This window comes from Felis catus, chromosome F1 (assembly GCF_018350175.1).
Source record: "Felis catus isolate Fca126 chromosome F1, F.catus_Fca126_mat1.0, whole genome shotgun sequence".
NCBI lineage: Eukaryota > Metazoa > Chordata > Mammalia > Carnivora > Felidae > Felis > Felis catus.
Window position 1 is genome coordinate 54,106,678 of NC_058384.1, and position 13,870 is coordinate 54,120,547.

The window sequence follows — 13,870 nt, forward strand, 5'->3', positions numbered from 1 at the left end:
AGCCCAAAAGCAGCCACTAACAATACAAGAATGGGCATGGCTGTGTTCCAATAAAACTTTCTTTAGCAAATTTCTTTGGCCCCAGACCTTAAAACATATGGACAAAAGGCAGCAATGATTTAAAACAAACAAACAAACAAACAACAACAACAAAAAACACCACACACACAAAACATCTATTACCCATTATTTCCTTTCTTACTTACAACTCTGTCAAGTAGCTTCCTACAAGTTAGGCACCGACATTACAAAAGAAATCTTAGTAAATTGGTACTATCTCAGAGGAACAAATGGCAGAAGAAGTTGGAGGGCTTTTGCTTTAAATATCTATAAAATTTGAAATTGTTCCCCATATAAAACATAGTTTGAAGACTCTGGGGGACAGTGAAGGCGTTCCAGAAGCAAGGAGGTGCCTTGGGAGTAGTGAAGATGCTTTGGAGGCAAAAGGTAAAAAAAAAAAAAAAAAAAAAAAAAAAAAAAGGTGCAATCAAGGACAAAATCTTGGACTAGATTCATTCCTTTGAAGATTCTTGTACTTGTCTCTGATCTTCTTCAAATGAAAACTATGTGAATAGTTTGCACTGGAAAATGGATATCAGAATGTAGACTTCGCTATGCTTTCAGATTCACTCCAAAGGTACATTCAGATTTCAAGCTCTAAATTCTAAATTAATCAAAATTTCCTGTGTACTAAATCCTCTTTTCTTTTTGTATTATTACTCAGCTATGCCTTTATTAAAAAGTATATTAGAATTCAGTGGTCTCTTTAAGCTAATTCAAACCAAAATAAACAAGATTTCATCCCAAAGAACATAATTTTTTTCTTTAAAAATACAGATTCATTCATATAATCACATTCTCCCCACTTCTTCTGACTAGTATTCATCACAAGAAAAAAAGAGTTGCCCTCTACTTCAGTCACAAAGTTTACACAAGCAGACAACCATTTTCACATCAAAACAAGAGAAGAAATAAACCTCTTTTCTTCTGAAATAAAGAATTAAAGAGTCTGGAAGTTTTATCAATGGTGGGGGTGGAGGTCTATTTTTAGGATCAACCTAAAACTAACAGCTAAAAATCCAGAGTAGCAGAGCACCTGGGTGGCTCAGTTGGTTGGGCATCCAACTTCGGTGTAGGTCGTGATCTCGCAGTTCATGGGTTTGAGCCCCCTGTCGGGCTCTGTGCTGACAGCTCAGAGCCTGGAGCCTGCTTCGGATTCTGTGTCTCCCTCTCTCCCTGCCCCTCCCCTGTTTGCGTGCACACACACTCTCTCTCTTTCAAAAATAAACATTACAAATATCATTAAAAAAATCCTGAGTAGCAAAATGAGAACCAACAGATAAAAATCAGGGAACTGAGACAGAAAGCTGATATGATAGAAGAACTGAGCCCTCAAACTTCATACGTAGGGGGTTTCTAAAAATGAATTAAAAAAAACAGATCTTTTAAACACATATTTCTGATTGTCTCCTTTTTAAAAAACCTTTACTATTAAAAACCTTTACTATTATCTAATCATAACTTTGGAAATATTCTTAATTTCCCGTTTTTATTTTATTTTATCAATGTTATAGAAAATTTTGCCCATGGACTAAAATCTCTTACGAAGAATTCAGTCTAAAATTATTTGATGCTTTAAAAGCTTAAAAACCATGCAAGGCAGGGTAATGAGTAGTAAAGAGCACACGATCATAGCTCACACTGTCTGGGATCCAGTTGTTTGGGGGCCATTATTTTTCTAATCCTCAAATTCCACATATATATATATGATAGTATAATAATATAATAGTAGTATCTACTTCTTTGGGATAATGGAAGAATTAATAGAACAATTAGTGTAAATCACTTAGAACAATGTGGCACTTTGTAACCATTGATATAGTCATTATGACAGACTAATGAATTTTTCATCTACTATTAGTGGTAAAGGCATTGTGTGCAACTCAAGAGGCTGAAAACAACTATTTACATTGTTCACATATGTAATTATTTATGCACAGACTAAGGAGGTAAAAGATTAGAACTTCAAATTCAGAAAGTATGTGCAACCCTTCAAAAATGTTTAAACATTCACCTCACGCGCTCATTAGGATGGCTACTATCAGAAAAGAAAAAAGAAAAGAAAAGAAAAGAAAAGAAAAGAAAAGAAAAGAAAAGAAAAGAAAAGAAAAGAAAAGAATTGCAGGATGGATGCAGAGAAATTGAAACCATGTGTACTGTCAGTGGGAAAGTAAAATGGTGCAGCCATTATGGGAAACCAGTAGTATGAAGGTTTGTCACAAAATTAAAAGTAGAATTACCAGATGATCCAGAAATCCCACTTCTGGGTATGTATCTAAGAAACTGGAAACAAGATCTGAACGAGATATTTCTACACCCGGGTTCACTGCAGCATTATTCACAACACCCAAGAGGCAGAAACAACCTATTGTCTTTTGATGGGGGAATGGAAAAAGCAAGAGTGGTATAGACATATAATGGAATATTAGACAGCCTTTAAAAAGAAGCAAATACTGTCATATATTACAGCATGGATAACCCGAGGACATTCTGCTAACTGAAATAAGCCAATCACAGAAAAGACAAATACTGCATGATTAGAATATAGGAGGTAAAAGTAGCCAAACTCACAGAAAACACAAAAGTGGTTTCCAGGGGCTGGAAAGAGACGGGAATGGCGAGGGGAATGGGCAGTTGTTTAATTGGTGTAGAGTTTCAGTTTTACAGCATAAAAACATTTAAAGATTTGTTGCACAATAATGTGCAGTTAACTAATACACTGTACACCTAAAAATGACTAAGATGGCAATTTTTATATTCTGTGATTTTTATGTTACGTGCATTTTTTATGTGTATGTTGTGTTGTGTGATTTTTACCACAATAAAAATAAAATAAATATTAAGAAATAAATAAATGCTTAAACATCATTCAGATGTAAACACTTTTAAAATTGTGTAAGTGAGTTGCAAGGACTAGGCCATTATTGAATCCCATTATCAACAACTTCAAGAGAAAGTGGATTAATGCCGTGGGTACTCTTTACCACATCTAAGATATTATCTGAGTTTATCAAGTAATAGATCAGAAAAAGGAAACACTGCTCTGGGCTTGTTAACAGTAAAGGAGAAAAGTTCTTTCTGACCCATGCCATGAAACCCTACCCCGCCAATCCTTACATCCCACCTCATAGCTTCAAAGACTTGAATTTTAACAAGTTACTGATGTCTCCCTTCCTCAGGACCCAGCAAATCATACTGCGACATATACTCTTACAACTAATTACCAAAATGACCCACATTCACATCAATAGGAACCTGAGACCATAGACCTCTCCTTGCTCATTCTTTCTTTACCTTCCTACCTTTAGGGTGAACATTGTAATCTACTGGGGTTAGCAGTAACTAACTTTGAGTTTACGGGAAGAAGGGTCTTTTCACATAATTACTTTAACATAGGCATTAAAGCGTGCATTCTGAAAAAATAAAGCACAAGGTATCATTCCTACTACAGCTACTGAGGCAATTCTAACAAGGTAATTTATCAGTTGGTTCTCTGAATAAAACAGCCTGATTTGTCAGGGCTTGGTTCTGGGTCAAGGGAGAACAAGAATGGGAGAATGAAAGCTATTAGCATAGAAAGCAAAGCACTGATAGCTTTGCTGGGCAGTTTATCTAGTAATCAAAAAACAGCCTCCGGCCCTTCATCAAAAACAGTCACCAGATAATTCTAGGGTGGTGGTGGGTCCTTCCAGAAGAAAGTCCACTGGTCTGTAGGCAAAGGATCTGCCACACCCCACTTCCTAAGAAGTCCATCACAAATATAAAATTCGACCACACTAAAAGACAGGAGAGCAAATGGCATTTTTACAGAATTAATTGGAACTGATCCTTGGAGTGCCTCAGTCTTGAGCGTGTGAACTACACAAAGTCCTCCTCAGTCATTACCTGCCCAGAGGAGTGTTGGTGTGGAGTGCCGGGAGGCGTTTTAGATTTGACAAGTGGTAGGCTGGGGCAGGCTAAGAAAAGAAAATTACTCACCAACAGAGTGCCTAGAAGAAACGGCAATGCACACGCTCCCTTTCTACAGGAGAGGGACTGACTCAGGAACAGGGTTGGGCGGCCCAGGTGGGTTGCCATGTGAGATGTTGCACGCTGGAACCAGAGACAGCACCAGGTCTCATGCCACAACCAGTACCCTTCCCACCATGCTGCTACCTCTGAGGACCCCAGCTCAGGTGAACCATGGGAAACTGACTGTATTATCTGAGGGCAGACAGTTTCAGTCAAGAAAAAATAAGTTTACGAAAATAAATACAGGAGAGCATGGCCTCTTACGTATGCATGTACATGTAGAGATAATCCAGAATTACCTCCTTATTTTTTATGATTCTATCATGTAGGCCACGTCAAGGAGAATCAATGGAGAATATATTAATATTACAGATACATCAGCACTTTAAAGTATGAAGACAGAGCTAAGTTTTTTTGTTTGTTTTTAAGTAGGCATTCAAGTCCAGCGCAGAGCCCGGTGCAGGACGTGAACTCACAACCCTGAGATCAAGACCTGAAGTGAGATGATGGGTCAGACGCTAAACTGACTAAGCCACCCAGACGCCCCAGAAGATACAGCTAAGTTTAAAAAGTTACTAAAACGCTTGTCCTTCTATTAATTACAATTATTGCACTCTTAAAAATTAGTGATACTATTATCACAAATGTCCTTTTCAATTTGTTATAGTTAATTACAAAAGATTAATGTTTATTTATTTTTTAATATGGAATTTATTGTCAAATTGGTTTCCATCAAATATCCTTTTTTAAAATAAGTAAAAATAAACATAATGTAACTTACCCGAGGAAAATAAAACGCATACTACATCACTTCCCAACCACTGCGAAACAGCATAGACAGTAGAAAAGAGTGTCACTCATTTTGCAAATATACTGCTACGAAAGTGAATTTTGTTTGGCTAATGTGACTAAAATATCTCACTAATTTGACAGTAAACTATAGTTGGACATTTTACCATGTCATAAAAAGTTTCACTAAAAATTCGTTTCCTCCTGCCATTGGCATATACCCCTTACACCGGACAGGTTCTTATCCAGTGTCACTCAGCTGGTAACCTTCCCCTGTGAATCAATAGCTAAAATGATACGCCAATGTTAAATGACTTTCAAACTACAGTAACATAATGAAGTGTTCAAAAAACATGTAAATGACACCAGAGACGGTCATGTCACAAATTTGAGTTCCTAATATCTGAAGGACAAAAATATAGTAAGGATAGTTAAATGTTCTTCTATTTTCTTTTCTTTGATCAAAGATCAACCATGCAATTTAATCTCTGAAAATAATCAGTCTTATACAACTCAAGATCCAACTTTTTGTCAACTGCTCTGTTACTATGTTTCAATTTACATTGATTCCACTTTCCAATTCGCTAGCTAACACGCACGAATATGACACAGTGAACAGTGACAAGAGACTAGAAAAATGTGATCCTTGAAGAAATAAAAACATTCGGAAAACCGAGATAGTACACTTAAAAGATCATCATGATACAGAACTTGCTTTCAGTTTAAAATAATAGGTATGGAAAGTTGCCTAAAGAAGTCCTCTGGGTTGAAAATCCTAGTAGTCGATGTTGCCTACAAGAAGATAAATTGGGGTGTTTTGGTCTGGCAGTTACCCAGCAGTCAAATCGAGCCCTAGGCATATTTTTGTATGGCCCCAAGCTCAGAGTGGGTTTTATATTCTTAAACAGCTTAAAAAATAAAACAAAGCCAAGCAGAGTATGTGACAGAGAAGGCATGTGACCCACAGGTCCTAAAATATTTACTCTCTGGCTCTACAACAACTTGAGAAGTGATGACAATTTAGGTGCGTTCCTAAAAGTCAGAACAAACCACAGAAAAGAAATCACTCTTTTATCCCTAGAAGTGGGTTCATTAAGTCAAAAGTAAGAGAGATGAATCTGTAAATTATGCTTTTTCCTAAAAGATCCATTCACATAATATATATTCTCTACCAACACAGAAAGTCTGCAATATAAATTTTACTATTAAAATAAACACTGAAAGTTACAATTAAAATAGCCAAAGTATAATGATATCTCTCATTTATAATTTGGCAACATAAATGCATTTCCAAGAATCAGACAAAATTGGAATCAAATGCAAGAAAAAGTGGAAAAGTCACTTAAACTTTAACAAAAGCAAACTCTGAGCTAAAGCAAATGAATTGTACACAATATTTCTTCTGTAATATTAGTATCAATATTTAATTTAATACTACATCCAAACTGATAACCCCTGAGATTCTTCAAGTCAATTTAAACATTTCCATATTATTTTCAGTTTTAATCTTAGAACATATTAGAGTTTTAAAAGAGGTCATTTATAAACTGGGGTAATTATTTTTCTTAAATACTATTTAAGTTAAATAGATAGTATTTTATATTTTCTTTTGCAAGGTTCAGATGATGCTCAGACACTCAATTTGTAAGTCTCTTCTTCCTCCAGTGTTGCAAATATTCTCTTCTAAGACTAAAACAGCACAAATGGCAAAGAAAATGTGACACCCAGGAAAGATCCTCTAGGACTACGCCGCCTGCTTCGGGAAAGAGTCAGCAGTTCAGTATGGAAGAGAAGTAGGCATGTCAGATCCACAGGCTATGCCCGCAGAGTTAGCAGATGGCTAGCAGGCAAACGCCTCATCTTTAATGCCCCATGTTTAAGGGGATATTTAGGCTCTTACCATGTCACCTTTAGAACCAGACTAAAAAAAAAAAAAAAAAAACAAAAAAAACACCAAACCTCCACCTGAAGGCCCTGGGCTTTAGAAGACTTCACAGTGCAGGGGGCCCTTCAACAGTCTAAGAGGAGGAGACCAGCTGGAGCCGACCCCCTTGTAGCCCATGATCCCCAGTAGCTGGGGCTCTCAAATTCTGCAGCTAAATTGCCATAATCCCCTTCCAGGACCTGCATGGGCCAATCCCGTGGGTCCATCCTCTGGAAGGTGACCTGGACTGGACTGTTGGTGTGCACATTATGACACCCATGCAGTCTAGGGGTAACTGTTTGGAAGGGGTCAATGTGCCTTGGACATGTGAGCAAGGGTGTCCACGCTATGCACAGGACATAATAGGAGGTAGAGGGGAAGAGAGAAATGGCGTGGGTGTAGGCCAAGGACGGACCCTCTTTCTACTACCTCTTTCTGACACAAAATTCCTATGAGTCTAAGAATTCAAAATGCAAAGCTGGCCTCCCAGGCCATTATGAAGGTATGTTTGTCCAATAGAAGAAGAGAACATACGTCACTTAGCAGTTTGTTATCTCGATTTCTAAGCTTCCACACATACGTTATGTGGCTGACCGCCGTAGTTCTCTCTCGGGTCCCACAAATGTCCAGAGGGAACTCAGTTCTTATCACGGTCACTCCTACATCTCATGCTGCAAGGACATCCTGCTTCTTCATTCCTGAATCCCACATGTAAAGCTTAACTGGGAATCTGATATTTCACACAAGTCCCAGGACTCAGGCTCCTATTCTGATTTACCCAGTTTCCCATCCACTGACACAGGGGGGAGAAAAAGGTAATTTATTGCCATAACTATACAAAACTCATCAAATTTCCAGTCAGCCCACTCAAATCCTCCTGGTGAAAAAGGGCACCATTGTCAAGAATGGCTTCAGGGAGAGAGGGTTTATTATCACAGCATAAGGTAGATAGCTATGATCTAAGGAAGCCTACACATCCCAGTTCAGCATCAAGGACACACTTGTGCTGGAATATCTGAACCACCCAGTATTTGAGTATCCCAGTACACTGCCAGTATCAATCAAAATTCATAATTTATTGAGCACTTACTATGGGCCAGGTAATTGACAGACATTCTCTCCTTTAACCCTTCCTACCTGGGAAACAGAGGCACAGTGATGTTAAGGTCTCTCAGCTCTAAATGGCTGACACCTAGGCCTGGTTTTATATGAACCCAAGACCTATGCTATAATGAATATCTAAAAAAACAAAGAACAAACAAACAAAAAAAAAACAACAAAAAACCCAAAACCTGATTTTTTAAGTATACAATTTCCTCTTCATGAAGGTGTGGGGAAAACAAAAGGTCTTATCTCTAGCCCAGAAGTGAGCAGCTGAAAGGGCCTTATTGGCCATATAACTATATACAAATACACACACACACACACACACACACATATATATATATATAATATATATATATATATTATATATATATATATATTATTTCCCATATCCTTGTAGAGAAACAAAGAGAAAGTTAGAACTTGGTATGTTAAATGATGAACTATGTATTGATATTGATATTTTGGGCATAGGAAGATATTTTTCTTCTCTTGCTTCCCTCACTAGACTCCAAGGGACACTCTTAACAGGGAGGTACACGCACCAAAAAATCTCCCACTCATTTATGAATCGGGACTAACACTGGAATTGGAAAGAAATCAGAATAATGATATCACACACACCATTAAAAAGCCCAGAAAATGGCAATGAGGTCACAACTACCATTTTAACCCTGTCAGGTGATAGGACTGTCAAAATCTTCTAAAAAGGTTTTTTGGTCAGCAGAAAACAAAAACAAAAACAAAAACAAAAACACCTTAACTTTTCCCTAAGTGCTTACCTAGTTCAATGGTTTTTCAATGATAACTTGGAAGTAGTCAATAAATAACACATGCTTTTCTGGTTGGCTTTCCCTGAAATCTATGATTAATTGCCTTTCACAATTGGAATACCAATTCATCTTTGAAGAGAACAATTCTCATTACTTTTTTTTTCATTAAAAAATTTTTTAATGTTTATTTATTTTTGAGAGACAGTGAAAGAGTCAGAGTGTGAGTGGGGGAGGGGCAGAGAGAGAGAGAGAGAGGGTGACACAGAATCTAAAAAAGGCTCCAGGCTCTGAGTTGTCAGCACTGAGCCCAACAAGGGGCTCGAACTCATGAGCAGTGAGATCATGACCTGAGCTGAAGTCGGACACTTAACCGAGTGAGCCACCCAGGCGCCCCTCATTACTTTTCTTAAGGTGTGCTCCGGATATATGTGCTTTTGGCTTTAAATTTAAGAAGTAGTTTCCCCAACCTTCATAATTGATATTTATCAATACTGTATAGCCAATCTTAAAAATGCATTATTACAACAAGAAATAAAGACTCTAAAGAGGTAATATTCCCCACAAATATGCTTTTGGGTGCACCTGTCACGTAGTCAAGTAACAAGAGCACCAGCAGGCGCTAGTGAGGAGGAAGCCACACTTACATAATGCCCTGATCTTAAGGGTTGTGAACAGTAGAAAGACTTGCTCTTAAAGGGAGTTGCATAATCTCTTATTCCCTGAAGAGCTGTAGGGGAAGGAAGGGACAGACTCCTTTCTGCAAGGAGAGCTTGGCTGCAATGCTGCCTCAAGGCATGAGAATAGATTCCCGGCCCCTTCAGCATCAGAACAAGAATCTGTGATGAGAACAACAGATTTGGGCCCCTTTCAAGGTCTTTGGAGTTCAGCTGCTATCACTATTTGGCCACAGAAAGGAGGGGCTGTTCCAGTCTTCCTTACAATTACCACCCTAATTATTACATTATACTTTCACAATTTAATCCCTTTATTTGCCTCACTGCCTTTTTGGGGCTAAGTTAGCCCCACGGTGTGATGCCTGCTGATGTAGCTAGCAGGGTAGCCTAAGTGCCGCCCAGCTGCCAGCTACAAACACAGCCAGGTGGGCAAGTCCAGAGTGCTAATCTGGACAGTGACATCTCTGTCTCCTGCTCAAAATCCTTGAAAGTTGCTCTCTCCAATATGGAGTAAAACTGAGCACTATACATCAATGCCAAGAATCACCCTGTGCTTTGCTCTGTTAAGCTTTTGGTAGCATTTCAGCGTCCTAAGGAATAATCAGGCATAGAATTCCAATTGCGCTATTCCAGTTAATTGCACAGTAAATAACTAATGCAGAGCTACTAACATCTAAGCTATAGGATTTAAAGAAAAAAAAAACTGTCAGGAAACCGTTACATAGTTGTTTTATCTTTTGAAAACATACTAAGAACCAAGGAGTTTAACCACCACCTGCCCCCTCCCTGCCCCCCCAGCCCATCCTAAAAATTTGTTATTCCCTCAAGGCAGAAGATGGTTGTAGAGGAATTCACCTCAAGGCACAAGTGTTTGAGAACTGAGATTTAATAAAATGTTGTTAAGAGGAAACTCCAGACAGCATGCTAGTGTCTATCTAGCTCACAGTAGGTTCTCAGTAAATATTTGTTGAGTAAAGGGGGGTGGTTTTCATGGTGAGAGCCTCTTGCTTATAGAAGCATACAAAGCATTTGTTAATTTATCCCAAAATATTTGCTTATCTCTGTGTAGTTAATTCCAGAGCTGTATAAACTGGATAAACAAAATCAAGTCACTACCAGTTTGAATTTTTAGATACTCCGTAATGTAAGTATTCTAATACCTTTGGACAATGGCTACTAAGAACCCAAAGATTTGAAATGCGTTTTTATTCTCAAGTTTTACAGTGTTATTGAATAAGCTGAAGATATTTTTCAGATGCACAAGAGTGGAAGCAAAACATTGTTTTTACTTACTTTACCTATGATTTCACATTTCATTTTATCCTTAAACATCCCATGAGGTTGGTATCAATGCCTTCAATTTATAGATGAGAAAAAAGAAAAAGATCCAGTGGATAAAGGGTTTTTGTAAGAAAATGCTAATAAGATATGGCAATGATGAGCCCTAAAATATGAAGATACAGCCATGAAAATATTTAGGTTACTCGGGGCACCTGGGTGGCTCAGTTGGTTAAGCTTCCAACTTTAGCTCAGGTCATGATCTCACAGATCATGAGTTTGAGCCCCAACTTGGGTTCTGTGCTGACCGCTCTGCACCTGGAGCCTGCTTCAGATTCTGTCTCCCTCTTTCTCTGTCCCTCCTCCACTTGCTCTCTGTCTCTCTCTCTCTCTCAAAAATAAATAAACGTTAAAAAAAATTAAAGTCTGATATAAAACAACAAAAAAAAATTAGGTAATTCATATTTACTCCATACTAACCTGACTTGTGTTCTTCAGTTAAAACTATGAAAGGTTATGAAAAAGTAAGGCTTAAATATCCACTCTATTATCTAAGAGTTAATGATGTCTTGAAAAACTGTGATCCTAAGTAAACAGCCACAAATCAAGGAAGCTATGGAATAGACACAGAAGTAAGGGAAATTGTAAAACCCAATCCACTAAGGACCTTTACTGAAATCTTCAGTGCAACTAACAGACAAGACTTGCCTCCCAGCTGCTCTAGGAAAAAAAAAAGAAAAAAAAAAAGGTGGAAGATTACTGTATGTACAAATAAAGGGTTTCCTGATCACCTTTTGTTAAAAATTTAGAAGGATGAAAATTCAACAAACATAATCTCATCTGCACTTTAAAAATCAGTACATCACAAAGCTATTAAACTCATTTCAGTTATGTCCAAGGATGGGCCATTAGCAGACGATGGTCAGTCATTGGTGGTTATCAGCAGCACCATGGTAGACATCAAACTCGGCTGAGTATCAGAATCACCTGGAAGATTGCTGGGCTCACCCCCACAGATTCCGATTGGGGTAATCTGGGATGAAGCTTTTAAATAAATTCCCAGGTGACAGTGATACCACTGGTCCACTAGAGATACTCTGAGAAACCATTTATTTATAGAACACAGCACAGGAGAGGGCAGTGATTTCTAAACTTGGCTTTACTAAAACATTAAGTGCGAAGCTTTCGGAAATCCCTCCTTTGCCCTTGCCACACCCAAAGCCAGTTAATTCAGAATTTGGGGGTATGAGCCCTGGCATCAATATGTTTTCAGTCTCCAGATGATTCCAGTGAGCTGGCAAAGATGAGAACCACTGATACGTGGGAAGACATACATGTATCCAAAAAATGGCTGTCTTTTAAGAAGAAAACATTTTGGGGTGCCTGGGTGGCTCAATCAATTAAGCATCTGGACTCGATTTTGTCCCAGGTCACCATCCTGCGATTTCTGAGATTGAGCCCTGCATTGGGCTCTGTGCTGATAGTGTAGAGCCTGTTTAGGATTCTCTCTCTCCCCCCTCTCTTCCCCCGCCCCCCTCCCTCAAAATAAATAAATAAACATTAAAAAAAAATAAAACATTTTGTAAGCCACTGAGAATAGAATCACTGATGAGCTGAGAATCCTCAACAGTTACTCTTTCTTTCCCCTATTTTCTTCATATCACAAAGGATCTAAAAAAGTGAAAATTATAACTTCCTGTGAGAATATGTATCTATGGCTTTTAACATGAGTGGAGCTCTGTATTTGTGGATTACTAGTTTAAATGAGCACATACAAATTTCAGCCATATTTTCCTACAATTATGTTGTTATTTATAAATCTGAAAGTCTATGGAGGCTCAGATGTGTGTTATATATGTGGGGGGTATATTTCATAATTAGGTATAATTTGGAAGACTTTTCTTTACAAATTCATTAAAAAGGTGAGGAAAGTATATCCAACCATAGGGAAAGAAGGAAGGTAGGAGACAAATTGTGTAGACGAGTGGTTCTCAAAGCATGGATCCTGGACCAGTATAATCAGCATCACCTGGTAATTTGTCAGAAATATAAATTCTTGGACTTCTACTCCAGATGTAACAAGTCAGAAACTCTGAGGGTAGGGTGACCTGTATTTTAACAAGATCTCAAGGTGATATTGGTACACACTCAAGTTACCACTGCTCTAAAGTATCTATTATTTTCATGCCTCTGTAAGAAGAACCAAAGAGGCAAAAACACTACGGATCCAGTGTGTATTTGTTTAGTTGCAACACAGACCTACATTGCTCTGATAATAGCTGTGTTTTTTTAACACATAGCTTAATATCATTCCATCATTAGGGCTTAATAGTGAAAGCAGAATTCTTAGGGGGCATATCTGGGGGAGTTTATTCTATAATCCCTCCACAAGCTATTGTAATCTATTTCTATTTTGTACTCAAGATAGAATTGAGACTGTAAAACTTGATTATCAAGGATAAGAACTAAGAAAAACCAGCCAACCAACCACCAACCATCAACCTGAGGCTGGACGAGGGTGGGGTATTATTCCCAGGTGCAACACTAACCTTGAATCGTCCTCTTGAAGAATGCCTTGCAGGCTTCACATGATGCTACCCCGTAGTGGTACCCAGAAGCAATGTCACCACACACTAAACACAGTCTCTTGGGCATCGAGTTGAGCATGTATTCACACTTGGTCTGGGGATCTTCAACAATGGTGCTGGAGCAGTCATCATACAGTTTCCTGACAGGCCCACTACCTCCTAGGATAGGAGCAGAAGGGTAGAGAGGTGGCGAGTCAAGTCCGTTCTGATGGCCATTCATGGTTGAACTGTAGCTCCCGCTGGCGTCTGAGGAACCACCTGGGCTGTGGTGGTTGACGCTGTCCGTCAGGGAGGCCGGGCTGGAGGGTTCCGTCTTGATGAAGGACGAACAGCTGGAATCAATGTGTCGATCTTTGTTTGACATTCTGCAGAGAAGCCTGAGATGTAAGGAGATACAAACGGAGAGGGAGAAAGAGAGAGAGAGAGAGAGAGAGAGAGAGAGAGAGAGAGAGAGAGAAAAGGAGAGAGTGTTAAACATAGAAACAAAAACAGGTAGAAACAAAAAGAAGGTGAAAAAAATAGAGAGAAAGTGAAAGGGAAGGATGAAAGGAGGGGAAAAAAAATAGAAGAATTCATATGTTAAAGACATTGCTCTTTGAGAGCGCTGCCTAAGAGCTGGGACTACACATCATTCATTCCCTAGTCAATATCTCTTGTTCTACAAGAAGG

General features: G+C 38.6%; 1 protein-coding gene across 14 annotated transcripts in view; it reads right to left on the bottom strand.

Moving 5' to 3' along the window:
• The window catches only part of ESRRG (estrogen related receptor gamma), a 628,903-nt gene that overhangs the window by 169,400 nt on the left and 445,633 nt on the right, over nucleotides 1-13,870 (bottom strand). For all 14 annotated transcript variants that reach the window (XM_019822195.3, XM_045048790.1, XM_019822196.3 and 11 more), the window contains one exon: nucleotides 13,163-13,578. In XM_019822195.3, coding sequence (XP_019677754.2) covers nucleotides 13,163-13,565 — 403 coding nt within the window. In that variant the 5' untranslated portion in view covers nucleotides 13,566-13,578. The remainder of the gene's footprint in view (nucleotides 1-13,162; nucleotides 13,579-13,870) is intronic.